The 21565-nt window shown below is 49.1% G+C and overlaps 1 protein-coding gene across 1 annotated transcript in view; it reads left to right on the top strand.

Moving 5' to 3' along the window:
* LOC142312234 (uncharacterized) overlaps positions 1-5360 on the top strand; it is a 68375-nt gene extending 63015 nt beyond the window's left edge. The window contains exon 9 of the mRNA XM_075351148.1: positions 3387-5360. Coding sequence (XP_075207263.1) covers positions 3387-4777 — 1391 coding nt within the window. The 3' untranslated portion in view covers positions 4778-5360. The remainder of the gene's footprint in view (positions 1-3386) is intronic.
* The last annotated feature ends 16205 nt before the right edge of the window (positions 5361-21565 follow it).

The following is a 21565-nucleotide window of genomic DNA, read 5'->3' as shown; positions in this document are numbered from 1 at the left end:
TTGCCAGGCCTTTACAGCCGCAGCCTTCAGGTCTTGCTTGTTTGTGGGTCTTTCCGTCTTAAGTCTGGATTTGAGCAAGTGAAATGCATGCTCAATTGGGTTAAGATCTGGTGATTGACTTGGCCATTGCAGAATGTTCCACTTTTTTGCACTCATGAACTCCTGGGCAGCTTTGGCTGTATGCTTGGGGTCATTGTCCATCTGTACTATGAAGCGCCGTCCAATCAACTTTGCGGCATTTGGCTGAATCTGGGCTGAAAGTATATCCCTGTACACTTCAGAATTCATCCGGCTACTCTTGTCTGCTGTTATGTCATCAATAAACACAAGTGACCCAGTGCCATTGAAAGCCATGCATGCCCATGCCATCACGTTGCCTCCACCATGTTTTACAGAGGATGTGGTGTGCCTTGGATTATGTGCCGTTCCCTTTCTTCTCCAAACTTTCTTTTTCCCATCATTCTGGTACAGGTTGATCTTTGTCTCATCTGTCCATAGAATACTTTTCCAGAACTGAGCTGGCTTCATGAGGTGTTTTTCAGCAAATTTAACTCTGGCCTGTCTATTTTTGGAATTGATGAATGGTTTGCATCTAGATGTGAACCCTTTGTATTTACTTTCATGGAGTCTTCTCTTTACTGTTGACTTAGAGACAGATACACCTACTTCACTGAGAGTGTTCTGGACTTCAGTTGATGTTGTGAACGGGTTCTTCTTCACCAAAGAAAGTATGCGGCGATCATCCACCACTGTTGTCATCCGTGGACGCCCAGGCCTTTTTGAGTTCCCAAGCTCACCAGTCAATTCCTTTTTTCTCAGAATGAACCCGACTGTTGATTTTGCTACTCCAAGCATGTCTGCTATCTCTCTGATGGATTTTTTCTTTTTTTTCAGCCTCAGGATGTTCTGCTTCACCTCAATTGAGAGTTCCTTAGACCGCATGTTGTCTGGTCACAGCAACAGCTTCCAAATGCAAAACCACACACCTGTAATCAACCCCAGACCTTTTAACTGCTTCATTTATTACAGGTTAACGAGGGAGACGCCTTCAGAGTTAATTGCAGCCCTTAGAGTCCCTTGTCCAATTACTTTTGGTCCCTTGAAAAAGAGGAGGCTATGCATTACAGAGCTATGATTCCTAAACTCTTTCTCCGATTTGGATGTGAAAACTCTCATATTGCAGCTGGGAGTGTGCACTTTCAGCCCATATTATATATATATAATTGTATTTCTGAACATGTTTTTGTAAACAGCTAAAACAACAAAACTTGTCACTGTCCAAATATTTCTGGACCTAACTGTATACACACATACTGGCTCCGCCGCCCTCTTGCTGCTCGGTCACACACACAGTTACACATGGTATATAGTATATACACACGGTATATAGTATATACACACACTGGCTCCGCCTCCCTCATGCTGCTCGGTCACACACAGTATATACACACAGTTTATAGTATATACACACACATTGGTCCGCCTCCCTCATGCTGCTCGGTCACACACAGTAAATACACACAGTACACGGTAATACACACACTGGCTCCGGCGCTCTCATGCTTGGTGCTCGGTCACACACAGTATATACACACTATACACACACACACTGTGTGCGTGCGTGTGGGAATGCGTGTGGCACAGCATTGTGTACGTGCATGTGGCAGAGCATTGTGTGCGTGCGTGCATGTGGCAGAGCATTGCGGGCATGTGTGTGGAAGAGCATTGTGTGCGTGCGTGTAGCAGAGCATTGTATGCGTGCGTGTGGCAGAGTATTACATGCGGGCGTGCGTGTGGCAGTGTATGGCGTGCATGCAGAGCATTGTGTGCGTGCATGGAGAGCATAGCGTGCGTGCAGGCATGCAGAGCATTGCGGGCGTGAATGTATGCAGAGCATTGCAGGCGTGCGTGCATGCAGAGCATTGCGTTCGTGCGTGCATGCAGAGCATTGCGTTCGTGCATGCATGCAGAGCATTGCGGGCGCGCATGCATACAGAACTTTGCGTGCGGGCATGCGTGCATGCAGAGCATTGCGGGCGGTCGTCTGCGTGCGTGTGGCAGAGCATTGCAGGCGGGCATGTAGCAGAGCATTGCGGTTGTGCATGTGGCAGAGCATTGCAGGCGGGCATGTGGCAGAGCATTGCATGTAGGCGTGTGTGCATGCAGAGCATTGCGTGCGTGTAGCAGAGCATTGCTGGCGTGTGTGTGTGGCAGTGCATTGTGTGTGCGCGTGCGTGTGGCAGAGCATTGTGCGCGTGGGGCAGAGCATCTTGGACTTGCATGTGGTAGAGCATTTTGTGTGTGTGTGTGCATGCAGAGCATTGCGGGCGCGCGTGTGGCAGAGCAATGTGTGCGTGTGGCAGAGCATTGTGGGCGTGTGTGTGGCAGAGCATTGTGGGCATGCGTGTGGCAGAGCATTGTAAGCGTGTGTGTGTGGATGCTTGTGGCAGAGTATTGCGGATGTGTGTGTGGCAGAGCATTGCAGGCGTGCATGTGGCAGAACATTGCAGGTGGGTGTGCATGCGGCAGAGCATTGCTGGACCGGGGCGTGCAGAGCGCTATGTGGGGAGCCCTATGCAGCTGTCCTTGGTGACACTTTAGACATTTGTGGTCACCAACAAAATGGCTCTGCACTGTGTCCCTACATTTCATTCTCTCTTATCTGTTGGAAACACTCAGATTGGGAGGGGGAGCTGTGACATCACACACAGGAGACCAGATTCTGCCCACTTTTACTGCAGCTGTAATGTGAGCTAGTTCTACAGTAGGATTTCTGTAGCATTTCAGCAGCTGCTCCCCCTAGTGTTTAAGAGTAGAAAATATCAAACGTTTAAAATTTTGTTTTATATTTTGCTCAATTAACAACAAATAATAGTATTTAAACAAAACATTAATACTTTAAATTTTTTCAGTTATTGACATTTTTTTTGGAGGACACCTTCCCTTTTAAGGTGTTATTAGACAGTATGATTTTTTAACAATAGCAATTGACAAGGGAATACTTATCACATCGTGATCGTGCATACACAAAGAAATGGTTACTCAAAAAATCGCTGTTGTGGTTGATGTAAAGTCACTAGTCGTTAACAAAAGCACGTATTACAGCTTTTAGCGACTTATTACAAGGTCGACAAGCAATCCTTTTTAAGCAAGTTGAAATATCTGGTTTCGTGACAATTGAATGGTATTTTGACACACTGCGAATATTTCTGTATTTACAACAATATTCCGATTTTATGTCTAATTTTTATTGCCATCTAATAATTGCTTTACTGAATTCAATTTAGCTACATAACTTACCATTTATATGGCCATTTTAAGTAGACATGTTTAAAAATATTAATATAAATAAATTGTTAAAAAATAATTGGATTTATTCTCGGCAGATGACTGTACCAGGAGATCAGAGGGACAACTGACATCTTCACTTTATAAATCACATGACCTTGAGATCACAAAGGATACTATTGAAGTAAATGCCACAATTCCAGATATCCCATCATCTCTTCACGGCAATGATGTATCATCTGATCCTATGAGACAGGTTCTGTCTTCTAAATCATTACAGACTACTAAGAACAATAAAAGTCATAAAAGAGGCTTTAAAAAACTAACTTCTCTTACAGCAAAGAAGCCAAATCATACTGGAGAGAAGTCCTGTTCATGTTCAGAATGTGGGAAATGTTTTGTATCTAAATCAAGTCTTGTTTTACATAAAAGAGGACACACCGGGGAGAAGCCTTTTTCGTGTGCAGAATGTGGGAAATGTTTTTTACAGAAATTAGATCTAGTTCAACACCAGAGAACTCATACAGGGGAGAAGTATTTTTCATGTACGGAATGTGGGAAATATTTTGTACGTAAAGCCAATCTTGTTAGACATCACAGAATTCACACAGGGGAGAAGCCTTTTTCGTGTGCAGAATGTGGGAAATGTTTTTTACAGAAATTATATCTAGTTCAACACCAGAGAACTCATACAAGGGAGAAGCATTTTTCATGTACGGAATGTGGGAAATATTTTGTACGTAAAGCCAATCTTGTTGGACATTACAGAATTCACACAGGGGAGAAACCTTTTTTATGTTCAGAATGTGGAAAATGTTTTTCACGTAAATCACTTCTTCTTATACATCTGAGAACTCACACAGGGGAAAAGCCTTTCTCATGTTCAGAATGTGGTAAATGTTTTGTACATAAAGAAATGCTTGTTAGACACCGAAGAACTCACACAGGTGAACAGCCATATTCCTGTTCAGAATGTGGCAAATGTTATGTAGATAAATCACATCTTGTTGCACACATGAGAAATCACACAGGGGAGAAGCCGTTTTCATGTTCATTATGTGGGAAACGGTTTACAGTTAAATCATTTTTTATTATACATCAGAGAAGTCACACAGGGGAGAAGCCATATTCATGTTCAAAATGTGGGAAATGTTTTGCATGTAAATCAAATCTTCTTAGACATCAGAGAACACATACAGTGGAAAAGTCTTTTTTATGTTCTGAATGTGGGAAATATTTTGCTCAGAAATCAAGTCTTCTTAGACATCTGGAAACTCACACAGTGGAGAAGCCTTTTTCGTGTTCAGAATGTGGAAAATGTTTTGTAGAGCAATTTCAACTTATTACACATCACAGCAGTCACGCAGGTAAGAAGTTTTTTTACTGTTCAGAGTGTGGGAAATATTTTAACCAGAAATCGGATCTTGTGATACACCAGAGAATTCACACAGGGAAAAAGCCATACTCATACCTAGATTTTGAAATCTGAATGATTGGAAATCATATTTGTTGACCATTAAATATAACTCATACTAGGAGACATATATTTTATTGACAAATTGTATGAAAAACATATGAGTCTGTCATATAACTGAATTAGAAAGGGAAATTACTTTAGAATTAATTGTGTTTTTTTGTACTATAAGTAACACTTTTAAGAAGAAAAAAATCTTGCTAATAAGTGAGTGCCTCTTATAGTTTGGATGCAGCTTTCTGTGATGGAGAAGAATGCTGAGACGTTGTCATTCCCGATCATTGACAGAACAGAAAGATTATACAGTCTGGTTTGGGGTAGTTTTGCCCCAGGAAGCAGATTAATGGACACCACCTCTCTAAAAAAAAAAAAACATTTTCAAAACCTGACAAAATACTGGGAGATTTGCAAGGCACATTGGGAAAGCTGAAAATACACATGCAGTAGAGACACGACAGTAGGGCGAGAAGAGGGTTTCAGAGAAATAAGGCTTCAAACGGGAATCAGAATATAGAGGAGCTGTATGTTCTTTCGCGACTTATACCTGGTGTTCTGTGTATTAAAAATGTTGGGGGGGATAAAGTGGGAATAAAAGAGGGTGGGTTAAGACAAGGGTGGGTAAATTGGTAAGGTGAATTTATTCTTGTTCAAATGTTAGACATATTGTAATGATTCTTAAAACTGCAATAAAATTTGTGTTTAAAAAAACAAACCTGACAAAAATGCTGGTAAGTTCACCGTAGAGACCGCAGAGAGACGTGTTCAGGCAATTTATCAATACAGTAATCTCCCCACTCCACAATTTCCCTGGATTGCCAATCCACTACAGGATTATGCTTCACTACCCATGGTAGACCCAGTGCAATAGGAGTGGGAAGATCTTCCAGGACATAACAGGAAATTATTATCCTAACTCTATCATGTACAATCTATGTCCGACATCCCTGAGCAAGTGGCGCTGAGTCAGTGGCATAGATGAAGATAGGGTTATCCAACATACTGCAGGTAAACCCATGAGTTTTTAAAAACAGAGCATCTACCATGCTGACTCCTGCTCCACTGTCCACAAATATAAACATTTTCTCAGTCCTACTCTCTAATGCCGCCTCTGCTGTCAGTGCTGCCCTGAGGTTGGATCTCCAGGGAAGGTAGTCTAACCATTCAATAGCGGAGGCGTCTATACTTACGTATAGCCAAGGACATGGCAGCCCCCAAGGTCTCAGGGGTTTCTTAAATCACCAGAGCATCCTTTCACCTTTGTGAAAGTCTCTTGCAAAACTGGCTTCTAAGCGCCGGGTCTTTCCACTTAGTTTTGTTTGCCACCTATCAAATTTTGAGCAATAAGTGTCCGTCGACTGACTCCCCTGCTGCAGGCGACGCAGCCTGGACTGCGCCAAAGAGACTCGGTCAGGATCATCATAAATGAGACCCAAGGTCTCAAAAAATCCACTGGCCGGAGGCGACCAGAGCCATGTGTCAAAGAGAGAGGCCAGGATCGCGGACCCCTTTAGAACAGTGAGATCACAACCACCACCCGCTGCTCCTCATCCCCGGACGAGTAAGGCCGAAGCCTAAAGTACAATTTATAGGCCTCTTTAAGCACCAAAAATGTGTGTCTACGCTCTACAAACCTGTCTTGGAGAGCAATCTTGGGTGGGCATGCCTATCCACAGAATCTCCAACATCGGAAGTCTGCGATCGCTGTTGCTGCTGAACCACAGATTGAAGGACTGCCACCTTCAGGGAAAGACCCTGAAGCAGCTCAGAGAGACAAGAGATCCGATCCGTGGGAAAACAAACAAAACCCAAAAAGAACAAAACCCCACAACATCCCCAAAATAACGTGTCAGTTCTTTTTTTTTTGTACGGCTGGTGTTAATGTTACGCTGGGTACAGGGAAGTACTCAGCATATGGTGAAAGGAAAAGGAAGGAAACCCTGTGGTTAAGGAATGGGAAAATGGTGACCCCTGGCCAAATCTACGGCTGGGACCTGGGTTCCCTCACCGAACTAGATAGATTCTGCACCCATGTGCTGAGCAGGATTCCTGACCTTAGGCTGACCCTGTATTTTGTAGCTAGGTAGGGAGCAGATTTGGATGAGCTCTTCGTTAACTACACTGAGCGCTAAATGACTTACAGGGATAACAAAGAAGGGAAAGAAACAACAACTTATCTCCAGATGCCTCAAGAAAAGGAACTGCAAAAAAACACCCAGGTTACACCAGATGAATGCGAGACGAGTATGAGGAAATGAGGGTATATATAGACACCAAGTCAGGCGCTGATAAAAAGCAACTGACAAGGTGAGGAACTCCATAGGGTCCTAAAGGGAAAGGGAAGAGGACAAAGCAGAGGAGATACATGGGATACTTAATACATCAGCAGGAATGATAGGTCAGGGAGCAGTTTGTGCAGCCAAACGCTGTGACCTTCAATTGGTGGACACCACATGACTGTTACCCGTGAGAGTGCCATCCCAAAGGTCTATCTCGGCCTCCACAAGGTACACCCAGTGTGCTGTCAGGCAAATGTAGCATCCATGGTAACAAGCACTTGTCTACGTGTCGGTGGTTAAGTGGACCATTCCATTAGCTGCACTGGTGTGAGCATGGGTGATGTTATGGGACACGTGCTGGTGTAAGGCAGGTACGACACACTGGGAAAAATGGAATCGTCATGAAAATATAATAAGCAGATATGTTTTCATGGTCTCTGGATCAGGGGTGATTTCCCCCGCCCCTCCCTCCAGAGCCCTATCAAATTAACAGCCAGGAAACTATTTCCTTGTCAGGAGATGTAACAGGTACCTTTCAATTATCTTCCAACACCTCCCCCCAGCTCTTCAAAGACCCCCTGCATAGCCAGAGACGCTCCGACTACAATCTGTATACACAGGGGCGGAGTACAAGTTTCCTGCAGGAATATAGCTTTGCTGATCAAAAGGCTAGGGCAGCCGTATTGTCTCTGTTGGCGAAGTATTAATATTGCGAGATACATATGGCCCCCAGATGTGGCGGGCATACCGCTAATCTCGAAACTCCATAACGCACATGTTTCTGCTTAATCGTAGGACGTACGGAAGAGCCACAAATGAATATCTGCCCCCCAGAACATGCCAGATCTCCCTTGTGTGGTATCCACCTTCCGCTAAAATCCTAAAATAACATAGGACGGTAATATCGTCCGCGTGGGATGCTCCCACATGGATATATAAGGACCATGAGGATTCCATAATTTTGGAAGAGGGGAAAACCCCCTCCCTTACATGATGTCAGCAGAGGTGGGGGCTGCGGGTGAGACAGAGGTTAATAAAAGCCAGTGTCTTAGTACACACTGTCAATGCCAGAGGATATGCATTCTGTGTATAGGATTGTCCAGTTCCAAGGGGCTGCCTCTCCCCCTATATCTGAGCCATAATCTGTGACCAGGTGTAGTAATCTTTCAATTTTTTCCCTTTTATTTTATGTAACTGCATACTGCTAGTATGTGTATTATTCCATTTTGTAAATTCTTGTATATTTTTATAAACACTGCCTTTTATTTTGAATTAAATATATAAAATGTAATAGTTTCTTTCCTCATGCTCTATATTTATGAATCCACAAACCGAAGGGCCTTATGCTATCTGTAACGGGTGTCCAAACTTCCTGTACTAAGTTTCGGTGGTGGCAGCGGAATTATTGTTGTGTAGAATTATTGGGGTGCTATCATTACAGAGGTGTATGTATGTATGTATGTGTGTATATATATATATATATATAAAAATAATATTCCATTAGCGGGAATCGGTGATATATACATCTACCTTTGCTGTGAGACCTCCAATATTTGGCATTAGTAGCTCAGCAGCCTCCTTTACTTATTATCCGGCAGTTCCGAAATTGACCTGACGCTAAGGGGGCGCTAGAGAGTAGTCGTGTTCTTGACAAATCAGTGAACAGCTGCGGGATATCTGAGTGACTCCCCCGGCTGTTCGTGACAAATTGGTGGCAGCAGAGTGATATCTCATTGACTCCCCCGGCTGTTCATGACAGGAAGCTAGAGAACAAATAAAAATGGCCGGCTGCTGACCCTCTTAAAATTCTGAGAACGGGCCAGCTGCTGACCCGCTAATAATTATGAAAATGGGCTGGCTGCTAGCCCTCTAAAAATTATGAGTATAGGCCAGCTGCTGGCCCTGTAAAAATTATAGGTAAGGGTTGGCAGCTGACTGTTGAAAAATTGAGCGCGTGCCACATGATGACTCTGGATATGTTGGAGGAAGAGGAGACAAGAGAAATAAAACATGAACCGTATACCTTTTTTTTGGGTGGGAAGGGTATATGTTCTGCTGCTAGGATTGAGAAGTCAGTGCCAATCAAGACCTTGTTCATTATCACAACAGTCATCCTGTTAGCATTTTCATTTGACAGGTGGATGCTTCTGTGACACCCCTGAAATCGTCAGGGTGTCACAGGGTACTGCACCCCCTTTCACTTCTGGTGCAGGACTTAACAACCCCCATGGTTCTGGAATCCTAACTTTTCGTATTGCTCCATCAGCATGCAAATCCTAGTCACACCTCACACCACACCCTGTCAGGCACACCAGTGGTGGTCTAGCTGGAACAGGGCCACTCGCCTAGGCGTCAGTCAGACTGGTGGGAGGGGGGAAGTCAGTGAGAGGAAGTGGAGAGCAAAGCTGAGTCAGTGCAGTAGTAGCTCCCAAAGAGTGAGAAGCTGGGAGTTGGATCTCCCTGGGGACTTTTGGCTAGGTCGCGGATGGTGGCTGGGACCGAAGGAGTCGGAGACCCGGTTGCAGGGTACTGGAGAAAGGTGCCAGGCTTAGTGTTGGGGAACGGCGGGTACCGGAGTACCTAGTAACCGGACCGGACCGTGCACGGCGGGTTACTGGACCCTAGATTAGGGAGTAGCTTCATGATAATTAACCTGTAGAGGATAATTTCTTTATGGACTTTCCCCAAGAGCTCAGAGATCGAAGGCATTAACACATAGAGGGGGATAGGGCTTCCCAGCTTATGGAGCCCACTGAAATCACAAGTGTCAGCCATCGAGAGCACAGCCTCACTTCTTAACAGTGGGGAGCGGGACCCCGACAGCTTCAAGCATAGGGGTCACAACGAACACAAATACAGTGCATGTAGGCAAGGTACAGATCATCAGCAGCACCAAAGGGAGCGAACTCCCAAACAGGCTCCCCTGAAGGGGCAGCGGCATCCAGAGACTTGGTTTACATTTTGTGTCAGAGTCTGCTTTGTGGTCGCATCACTACCAACACTGCCTGAGTGAGTATGCTGTCCTCCCTGGCTTCCAATCTGTACCACGCTCCACTACACCACCTCCATCATCCAGAGTCCCGGGGCCTCCCCTACCCGTGGAGAGAACGTCATCTGGCTGCCCCACTCCATCTCCCCCGGGTACTCCCATCGGCAGCAGCAGTACTCCCATTACCGCGAACCACGGGTGGCGTCACGAACTCTTACCCCCAGTAAATACCCCCTTTGCATTTGAAGTGGCTGCGAGCCCCCTGGTCCGGTGACCCTCGATCCACAGCAATCCCCGTATGCAAGCGGTTTGACCGCCGCAGGGGCGGCACACTTCCATTAGTTTTTATGCCCCTGGTGGCACTAAAAATCCACAAAATGAACTTAACCAGGGAGGGAGCAGTGACTGCGCCCTGTGAGCCTCAGATTTACCTGAACTCCATATAACTGTAAAATTATGAGAAGGGGCTGACTGCTGGTACCCTAAAAATTGAGTGAGTGCTGGTTGCTGGTCCTGTCAAAATTACGAGTGAGGGCCAGCTGCTGGGCCTGTAAAAAATATGAGAATGAAATGGCTGCTGGACCTCTAAAAATTATGAGAATGGGCCAGATGCTGGACCTCTAAAAATTTTATAAAAACGGACCGGCTGCTGGCCCTGTAAAAATTCTAAGGTTGGCAGCTCTAAAATTTATGGGCAAGTGAAGCATGATGACTCGATATGGTGGAGGAAAAGGAAGACAATAAAAATAGAAAACCATGAACCGTATACCCTTTTTTTAAGGTAAATTAGAGAAACAGGTCAGCTCAATATTCACTGTTGTGGATTTGCTCCTTAGTAAGCACGAAGCAGCCCCTGTTTGGGCTGCATGTCTAATTGCAGGAGAAGGAAGGAATCCGCCAATATAATTGAGGCTCGTAACAGACGTAGAGAAGCGTTCTTTAATGTATCCAAAATGTAAAAACACAATCAGACAAAGACATCTGGAAAAAATATGGCACGTTAAAAAAGGAAACTGATGTATTTCGGCTTTTAATCATGGTTGTAGCTTGGCCACAATCCAAACTATTATAGGCCTCTTTCACACGTCCGTGAAAATCACGTGCGTTTTTTCACGGTCGTGTCAAAGGTGCGTATTGCCGTCCGTGTGCCGTGTTTATGTTATCCGTGATAACACACGGAGAACAGGAACTTTCTGCTCACCTGTCCCTGGCATTGCTGTCTGTGGTGCTGATCTACGGTCTCTAGCCCCGACGACTCCCCGCTGCTGCTGCTTCTGGCCCGCAGTGGAGTGAATATGCGATGAGCATAATGAGTGAGGGTTGGAAGCAAATGCCAGCAGCGGTAAAGACCGCAGTACTGGAGAAGGTGAGTATAGAAATTATTTTTTTTCTCTGACTCCTCATTGGGGGACACAGGACCATGGACCATGGATGTTATGCTGCCTATCCATAGGAAGACACTAAGTAGATGCAAAAGCATAGCTCCTCCTCTGCAGTATACACCCCCTGGCTGGGCCAGCCAGTCTCAGTTTTAGCTTAGTGTCTGTAAGAGGCACTTCCTTTCAAGGTTTGTTATTTTTTGAGGGCGACGGTTTCCTTTTGGGACCGATCTCCCACTACCATCAACGGGCGGGAACGTGAAGTGTTGCCTACACGTACCCCCTCCCGTGACGCTGGATCCTGGACTGGACGACGGGTTCCATAGACACCGATTTTCCAAAGCCCAGGGCAGAGGCACAATTCCTCAGCCCCTCTCTGCAGGCTTTGAGTTCAATATGGCATCAATTCCTCAGCCCCTCTTTGCAGGCTCTGAGTTGACTATGGCACCGTTGTGACCGGATACAGCAAGCTGACTCTGCTATTGTCACTGCCTGGATTGAAGCAGTGTTTAAGGTGAGATCCCCCCTGACTGGTTTCCCAGACAAAGGGAGAAAAGACTGTGCAGGAAAGGCTCCCAGGGCAGAATATACAGTATTTATTATGAGAAAGTCCCTGGCTAATGCAAGGAAGAGAGCCCCAGGAATCCTGAACACACAGTGTTAACTTTTCCCTGGCTTGCTGGCTGGAGGAGGGGGGAAGTCCCTCCTGTTTGCAAATTGCTGCACAGATAATTTCCCGGTGGCAGGGGGGAGGGGGTGGCTAGAGAATCACAGAGCTCAGGGATTCACGCTGTTTATGATCTGCTCTGTTTATTTGATCTAGCAGAAAAGCCAGCTGATAACCACCAGTGACACGCTGTGTGCTGACTAAAGGGAGAGGGAGGAAAACTATCAGAAGCTCCTTTCCCGCCGTTTTTTACTACCACAGCGGGGAACGGGGGGCACACTCGGCCGCGATAAGCCCCGCCCCCCCAGGAAAGCATGGGAAGATCTCCAGCCATCGGCTGATTCTGGTAAGGTGCTGCTCACTGTAGCTCTGCTGAACATTGCTCCCCCTCCTAGCATACTCCTATCAGGAACATGCAGAATTCAAAAGGCACTAAGAGGGCTAAGGTTCACATAGTCTATTATTCAGCCTGCACTGCCTGCCATGTTGAGCTACCACGTAAACACACCTCTTCTTTCTGTGAGTCCTGTGCCCCTATAGCCCTCCAAGACCCCCCTGCCACCACCGCCACCGCAACCGTCAGCCCAGAGCCTAGGGCTCCCAGCCCACCGGAATGGGCACAGTTTCTGTCCCAATTCATGGAAAAACTGTCACAGAACCTGGTGCTGGCTATTCAATGTTGTCCTCCACACCCTTCTGGGTCCCTGGACGGAACGCAGCCTGAGGATACCCCTATTGAGGATCCTTCTGAGGTAATCCGGGCACATGCTTCACCGGTTGCAAGGATCAGGAAAAGCGCACACGGCCGGGTGTCTCCAGCGGGCTCTCCTACATGCTCCACGGCTTCTGAAGAGCTGGAGGAGGGAGAATGCTGTTTGTACCAGGAGGAGTCCTTGGTTTCAGCCTCCCCAGATGATCAAACTGCAATAGACTCCCTTATAGCAGTAATCAACCTAACTCTGCATGTGGAGGATTCCCCCATCCACTACCACTGACCATGTGGTCTCCTTTAAGAGGGCAAGGAAACCCCAAAAGGTTTTCGCTGATCACCCTAAGTTTCAAGATATACTCACAAAGCAAAGGGAGAAGCCTGACAGGCGCTTCGGTAATCGAAAACTCATGGAGTCCCAATACCCTTTTGCCTCACCTGCCCCTAAGGGCTGGGCCGATCCGCCCTCGGTCGACCCCCCGGTCTCCCGCCTTACCACAAAGACGCTCCTGTCTTTACCCGAGGGTTCCTCCATCAAGGACCCGACAGACAGACAGGTGGAGCACCTCGCCCGCTCTGCTTTTGAGGCTGCGGGTTCCTCCCTCTCGCCCTCCTTTGCCTCTGTGTGGGTCGCAAAGGCGATCTCGGTCTGGGCAGAATCCCTTAACACTTCGCTTGAGGAATCCCAGTTCACTCATACCTTCACAGAGGTAACAGCTCAAATTGCCACTGCGGCGGAGTACCTCATGCAGGCCTCCATGGACGCTGCTACCTGCGCAGCATTTGCCGCCTCAAATACCATAGCCATCCGTAGAGTTCTCTGGCTCCGACAATGGCGAGCGGACTCTGCCTCCAAGAAGTCTCTCACGGGCCTCCCCTTTTTTCCAGACCGATTGTTTGGCGAACGTCTGGACAAGCTCATTTCTGATGCCACGGGAGGAAAGAGTACCTCCCTCCCCCAGCTGAAGTCCAGGACGTCCTTCACCAGACGTCCACAGTCCTCGTTCCGCTCCTTTCGGAACTCATTTGGTTGGTCGACACCCCGTGCTGTCCACGCCACCAGCCGCGGACTACGCAGGGACCGACCTTCTCAGCTCTTCCCGAAACCTACTTCATCATGGCAGCCTAGACCGAAGCAGTCCAGGACTAGGGAGACTCGGCCACGACGTTTTCCCCCCTCATGACTCCTTCGGCACCCCGGAAGACACACTCATTGTAGGAGGTCGACTGCGGCTCTTCTAACACATATGGGCTGCCGCCTCAGACGACAAATGGGTGCGAGACCTTGTGTCTTCCGGTTACCACATAGAATTTCGGACCCGACCCCCAAGTCGGTTCTAACAGCAGGAGTGATAATACCTGTCCCAGACGACGAGAAGTTCGGGGGTTTTTATTCCAACCTCTTTGTGGTCCACAAAGAGGTTGGGTCAGTTCGACCCATCCTGGACCTCAAACACCTAAACAAGCATGTGCACGTACGGAGATTCAGAATGGAGTCCCCAAGGTCCATTATTGCATCCATGGTCGAAGGGGAATTCCTCGCATCCATAGACATCAAGGACGTGTACCTGCACATACCCATCGCCCCAGATCACCAAAAGTTCCTCCGCTTTGCAATTCAGGACTCCCACTTTCAATTCGTAGCTCTACCCTTCGGCCTTGCCACCGCACCAAGGGTCTTCACCAAAGTCATGGCGGCCGCCATGAGCGTCCTTCACGCCAGGGGAGTGGTCGTTCTCCCTTACTTGGACGACCTCCTCATCAAGGCCCCCTCCTTCCGCGACTGCTCAACCAGCGTACAGATCACTGTGGACACCCTATCCCGCTTAGGGTGGCTAGTGAATCTGGACAAATCATCCCCGATCCCATCACAATCCACAACCTTCCTTCTCCCTCAGTACAAGGCGATCGCTCTTCAATGAGCGGTACGCTGCCTTCTACGTCCTCCGTCTCGCTCCATTCGATTCAGCATGAAAGTGCTCGGTAGGATGGTGGCGGCTATGGAAGCAGTACCCTTTGCTCAACTGCACCTCCGCCCACTGCAGCTAGCCCTTCTAGCGGCCTGGGACAAGAGCCCCTTCTCGCTGGACAGACATCTTCACCTGACGCCTTCAGTCAGGTACGCACTCCGCTGGTGGCTTCGGTCCTCATCCCTATCGAAGGGGAGATCCTTTCTCCCAGTGAAATGGCTGGTCCTGACCACGGACGCCAGCCTCCTAGGCTGGGGAGCAGTGTACCGGGACCACACTGCTCAAGGACGTTGGACGCCCCAGGAGTCTTCCCTACCCATAAAAACCCTGGAACTCCGCGCAATCTTCCTCGCGCTCAGAGTGTTCTGCCCTCTGCTAGCGGGTCGTCAGATTCGAGTCCAATCGGACGATGTGACAGCTGTAGCCTATATCAATCGGCAGGGGGGCACCCGCAGCAAAGCGGCTTATCTCGAGGCCCACAAGATCCTCAGCTGGGCCGAATCGACGGTATGATATATCGGGCGATATGTCGTCGGGGTCACGTTAGTAGTGACGCACATCCGGCATCGTCTGATATATCGTAGCTTGTGACAGCGGTGAACGAGCAGAAATACTTTCTCGTTCATCGTTAACACGTCGCTCACTTTAAAAAAAAAATCGCCCGTCAGGTTGTTCATCATTCCCGTGGCAGCACACGTCGCTCCGTGTGACACCCCGGGAACGACGAACACAGCTTACCTACGTCCCGCCGGCAATGCTGAAGGAAGGGGGTGGGCGGGATGTTTACGTCCCGCTCATCTCCGCCCCTCCGCTTCTATTGGCTGGCTGCCGTGTGACGTCGCTGTGATGCCGAACGTCCCTCCCCCTTCAGGAAGAGGATGTTCGCCGCCCACAGCGACGTCGCCCGGGAGGTAAGTGCGTGTGTTAACAACTTTGTACGACACAGGCAACTAATTACCCGTGACACACAAACGATGGGGGCGGGTACGATCGCTCGTGCAATCGCACGATAGATCGTCCCGTGTGACGCCCACATTACTCTCGGAAGTTTTCTGTGTAAGGACTGCATCGGAGGAGGAGGCATCTATCTCAAGGATAAACTGCTTGTTAGTGTCGGGTCTGTGTACTACTGGAGCAGAAGCGAAGGCCCGTTTAAGAGACATGAAAGATTGTTCAGCCTCCGGGGTCCATTTCTTCTTGTTCTCCCCTTTGCGAGTGAGAGAAGATATGGGACGCACCAGAGACGAGAAGTGTGGAATGAATTTCCGATGATAGTTGGCGAATCCCAGGAATCGCTGGATAGCCTTCAACCCTTCCAGACGGGGCCACTTCAGTATTGCTGACAACTTATCTGGATCCATCTTCAGACCGGTATCAGAGACTATGTAGCCAAGGAAGGGCAACGAGGTCTGCTCAAACAGGCATTTCTCAAGTTTGGCATAAAGGTGGTTCCCTCTCAACCTCCGCAGGACTAGACGGACATGTCTTCGATTGGTATGCAGATCTGGAGAGAAGATAAGGATGTCCTCTAAATACACAACCACACAGGTGTAAAGAAGATCACGGAAGACATCGTTCACAAACTCCTGGAAGACCGCCAGAGCGTTACTAAAGGCCCCGTTACATGCAACAATGTATCTAACGATATATCGCCGGTGTGACTGATTCTGTGACGCACATCCGGCATAGCGACGTCGTTGCGTGCGACAGCAAGGAGTGACTGTTAACGATGGAAAATACCTTATTGTCCATCGTTGACACGTCGTTCCTTTTCAAAAAATCGTTGATTCTTGAGGACGCAGGTTGTTCGTCGTTCCCGAGGCAGCACACATAGCTACGTGTGACACCTCGGGAACGACGAACTACAGCTGACCTGCGGCCGCCGGCAATGTGGAAGGAAGGAGGTGGGCGGGATATTACGTCCCGCTCATCTCCGCCCCTCCGCTTCTATTGGGCGGCTGTTTAGTGACACCACTGTGACGCCGCGCAAACCGCCCCCTTAGAAAGGAGGTGGTTCACCGGCAACAGCGACGTCGTTTGGCAGGTAAGTACGTGTGACGGCTCCTAACGATTTTGTGTGCCATGGGCAGCGATTTGCCCGTGACGCACAAACGACGGGGACGGGTGCTTACACCAGCGATATCGCAAGCAATATCGCTGCGTGTAACACCCCCTTTAGCCCGAAGGGCATCACTCGATATTCATAGTGCCCATCACGAGTGTTGAACGCAGTCTTCCATTCGTCCCCCGACCGAATCCAGACCAGATTGTACGCACCCTGGAGATCTAACTTGGAGAAGATCTTGGCACCTTGAAAGCGATCAAACCGTTCTGGTATAAGAGGTAGCGGGTATTTGTTCTTTACCGTGATCTTATTCAATCCGCGGTAGTCAATGTAAGGCCGTAGACCCCGTCCTTTTTCCCGACAAAGAAGAAGCCTGCTCTGACAGAAGAGGAGGACTTTTGGATGAAGCCTCGCGCTAAATTCTCCTTTATATAGTCGGACATGGCTTGGGTCTCTTCCTGCGACAGAGGGTAGATGCGCCCACGAGGAGGACTTGTCCCAGGGAGGTCAATGGGACAATCGTAGGGTCTGTGTGGCGTCAATGTCTCAGCTTCCTTCTTGTCAAAGACATCGGTGTAGGACCAATAGGCGGAGGGTAACCCGGGAAGATTGGCCGGTTCGACTGGTAGGTGCAGAGGATGCACTGGTATCAGGCACTTATTGTGGCAAGATGCTCCCCATTGGAGGATGTCTCCTGAATCCCACTCCAATACTGGCTTGTGTGACCGAAGCCAGGGTATTCCCAGCAGCAGAGCATGAGCCATGCCAGGGAGCACGTGAAAGGCTATTGTCTCGGAGTGCAGTAACCCCACTTGCATTTCACAGCTCTCCGTGACGTACAAGATGTGTTCAGAAAGTGGTTTTCTATCCACGAAAGAAACCCTGATGGGAGTAGGAAGACTTCGAACAGGAATCTGGTGTAGATTCGCCACAGACTGCTGGATAAAGTTCCCGACAGAGCCCGAATCCAAGAACACATGCTCTGAAAACCTTATGGAACCGCAGGACAGGGATACGGGTACATGGAGAAAAGAAGACGACTTGGCATGACCTAGGGTGGCCTCTCCAACGGACCCTAGGCTCAGTAGTTTCCCGGCTTTACTGGACAGTCCAGAATCAGATGCTTGGCACTTCCGCAGTAGAAGCACCTCTCCTGCCGCCCTCCGATTCCTCTGTCGCAGTCTGGACTCTGTGACGTGATCAACCTCCATGGGCTCATGCGGAGCAGTAGGCCTAGTGGAAGGAGGCAACATTGGTCGCTGGAAGGTGGGTGCGAGACACGAGGTTCTCCTCTCATAGGTGACTTCTCTGGCACGCTCTTGGAAGCGGAGATCAATACGGGTAGCCAGAGAGATCAGATCTTCCAAGGTGGTAGGTACATCCCGGCCGGCCAGTTCATCCTTGATTTTTCCAGATAATCCTTCCCAGAAGGCAGCTACCAAAGCGTCGTTGTTCCACTTGAGTTCGGAGGAGAGGGTGCGGAACTCGCTTGCATACTGCCCCACGGTGACATTCCCCTGGCGGATTCTCATGAGCGAAGAGGCAGTAGAAGAGAGACGGCCTGACTCATCGAACACCTTGCGGAAGGTATTTAAAAAGACGGACAGGTCTTGCATAGTCAAGTCGTTATTCTCCCAGAGCGGATTCATCCAAGCCAGAGCCCGAACAGTCAGATGAGACATGATGAATGCTATCTTAGAGCGGTCAGTCACTCGCTGCAGACATGACAGCTCGAAGTGCAGGGAGCACTGGTTCAAAAACCCACGGCACAAACTGGGATCACCTCCATACATGGGTGGAGAGGCCAGGCAGGAATGGGACATGCAGGTCAACAATCCCACAGATTCAGAGGTAGTTGAGGAGGCCGGATTCTGAAGCGCATACAGACGGGAATCCACGGACGCCATGTATTCAGTCATGCCTCTCTGAGCCTCATACTGGCGGGATATTTCCCTCTGTAGTTCGACAAGTTGGGAGCTGTCAGAGGATCCGGAGGTTTGTATGGATGCCAGATGAGATGCTACAGACATCATGTAAGCCACTAACTTTGCTTGGGTCTGTTGTTGGCGAGAGAGCTCCTGTTGCATGTCAGTCAGAGGATTAGCCGTGGTCCCGGCGGAGTCCATGGCCCGAGCAAACTGTTACGCTCACTGACGGGAGGTGAGCGTCCAGGGGTGGACCCACTGAATTGTGCACAGAACCCCTATACAGGGACTGTGTGGTGCCTTCCCAAAGGGCCTAAATGCATAGCAGCCAGGAACCGGTAGCAATAGTCTCTTTAAGGCCAGGTATAGCACAGGTGTGACGTCCACAGCAGGTAGGACACGGGTATGGCACAGGTGATGTCCACAGCAGTTATGGCACAGGTGACGTCCACAGCAGGTATGGCAAAGGTGACGTCCACAGCAGGTATGGTACAGGTGGCGTCCACAACAGGTATGGCACAGGTGACGTCCACAGCAGGTATGGCACAGGTGACGTCCACAGCAGGTATGGCACAGGTGGCGTCCACAGCAGGTATGGCACAGGTGGCGTCCACAGCAGGTATAGCGCGGGTGTGGCACTATGACGAGACAACGGGTTAGGAACAAGTAGCTGGTGCACAGATACAAACAATAGTACACGGGCCTGGAGACTAGCAACACACTATTAGGAGAGTTGCTCAGGCGCCTTCTGTAAGGGAAGGCGAACTTAAATACCCTTTTGGTAACAGGTGACCTCTGAGGTCACTTCCAGATAATGGGATGCTACCACTTTAAGAAAGGGGGTGTGGCCTCACGCGCAGCCTAAGATCACTTACTTCAGATCTGTGTGTGGCCGGCAGGCAGGAAGAGGCTGCAGCAGCCTTTGCAGCAGAGCGCACAACCCGGGAGTGAGTAGGAAGCACAGCAGGACCTGAATCAGTAGCAGAGCCTGCAGAGCCGTGGGACAGGTAAGGCTACTTTCACACATCAGGTTTTTCCCATCAGGCACAATCTGGAAAAAAACGGTTAAAACGGATCCGGTACCGCATCCGTTTTATCCCCATTGATTTGTATTGTCGCCGGATTGTGCCTGATGACCTTGCGTTCTATCCGGCTTTTTCCGGATGTGGCTTAATTAATGAATGCAGTGGCCGCATGGAACGTTTCATGCAACGTTTTTTGTCTCATAAAAAAAAAAGCATGGTGCGTAATGAAAGTCTATGCACGCCGAATCTGGTGGCATGCATCAAACGCCAGAAGCATGTACCGCATTCGGTTTTTACTTCTGAGCATGCCCAGAAGTGATTTTCTGGCCTAAGAAAATCGGTGCGAGTGGAGTGCTATAAAACATCGCGTTCCACTCGGACCAATTCTAGCCTGTGTGTCAGCACACATGAGCGATTATTTTCTCAGTCCTAATCGGACCGAGAAAACAATCGCAGTATGCTGCAACTGTAATGCGAGATTCTTTTCTCTCACACCCATTCAAGTGAATGGGAATTCAAGTGTGGCCCCAGCCTCTCTCTCTCACACTCACACTCACTCACTGACTCATTCACTCTCACCCACTCACCGATCACGGGCGCGGCGCTGCACGGCTGTCACACTGCTGGCGGCTTCTCCTGATTTGAAAATGCCGACCGCCCATTATTCAATCTCGTATTCACTGCTTTCCCCGCCCACGGCGCCTATGATTGGTTGCAGGCAGACACGCCCCCACGCTGAGTGACAGCTGTCTCACTGCAACCAATCACAGCCGCCAGTGGGCGGGTCTATATCTTGCAGTAAAATAAATAAATAAATAATTAAAAAAAAATGGCGTGCGGTCCCCCCAATTTTGATACCAGCCAGGGTAAAGTCACACGGCTGAAGGCTGGTATTCTCAGGATGGGGAGCTCCACGTTATGGGGAGCCCCCCAGCCTAACAATATCAACCAGCAGCCGCCTGGAATTGCCGCATGCATTAGATGCGACAGTCCCAGGACTCTACCCGGCTCATCCCGAATTGCCCTGGTGCGGTGGCAATCGGGGTAATAAGGGGTTAATCATGGGAGGTGTCTATGAGACACCCCCAATGATTAACCTGTAAGTGAAAGTAAATAAACACATACATCCAAAAAAATACTATATTTGGAATGAAGGACAAAAAAACACCTTGTTTCACCATTTTATTAAAATCCTCAAATACCCCTCCTGGTCCGACGTAATCCACAGAGGTCCCGCGACGCTTTCAGCTCTGCTACATGAAGTTGACATGAGCGGCCGTGGAACACTGCCGTTCTCTATCAGCTCCACGCAGCAACTGAGGGAGTCGCGCTGTCAGCGGTGACGTCACTGAGGTAGTGTCGGGGTGTGTGGTGATGATGATGCGTGCGGGAGTGTCGGGGTGTGTGCGGGGATGATGCGTGCGGGAGTGTCGGGGTGTGTGCAGGGATGATGCGTGCGGGAGTGTCGGGGTGTGTGCGGGGATGATGCGTGCGGGAGTGTCGGGGTGTGTGCGGGGATGATGCGTGCGGGAGTGTCGGGGTGTGTGCGGGGATTATGCGTGCGGTAGTGTCGGGGTGTGTGCGGGGATGATGAGTGCGGGAGTGCCGAGGTGTGTGCGGGGATGATGCGTGCGGGAGTGTCGGGGTGTGTGCGGGGATGATGCGTGCGGGAGTGTCGGGGTGTGTGCGGGGGTGTCGGGGTGTGTGCGGGGATGATGAGTGCGGGAGTGCCGAGGTGTTTGCGGGGATGATGTGTGCGGGAGTGCCGGGGTGTGTGCGGGGATGATGCGTGCGGGAG

The sequence above is a fragment of the Anomaloglossus baeobatrachus genome, chromosome 5 (genome assembly GCF_048569485.1).
Source record: "Anomaloglossus baeobatrachus isolate aAnoBae1 chromosome 5, aAnoBae1.hap1, whole genome shotgun sequence".
In the NCBI taxonomy this organism is placed as follows: Eukaryota; Metazoa; Chordata; class Amphibia; order Anura; family Aromobatidae; genus Anomaloglossus; species Anomaloglossus baeobatrachus.
This window is presented reverse-complemented; position numbering and strand designations above follow the sequence as displayed.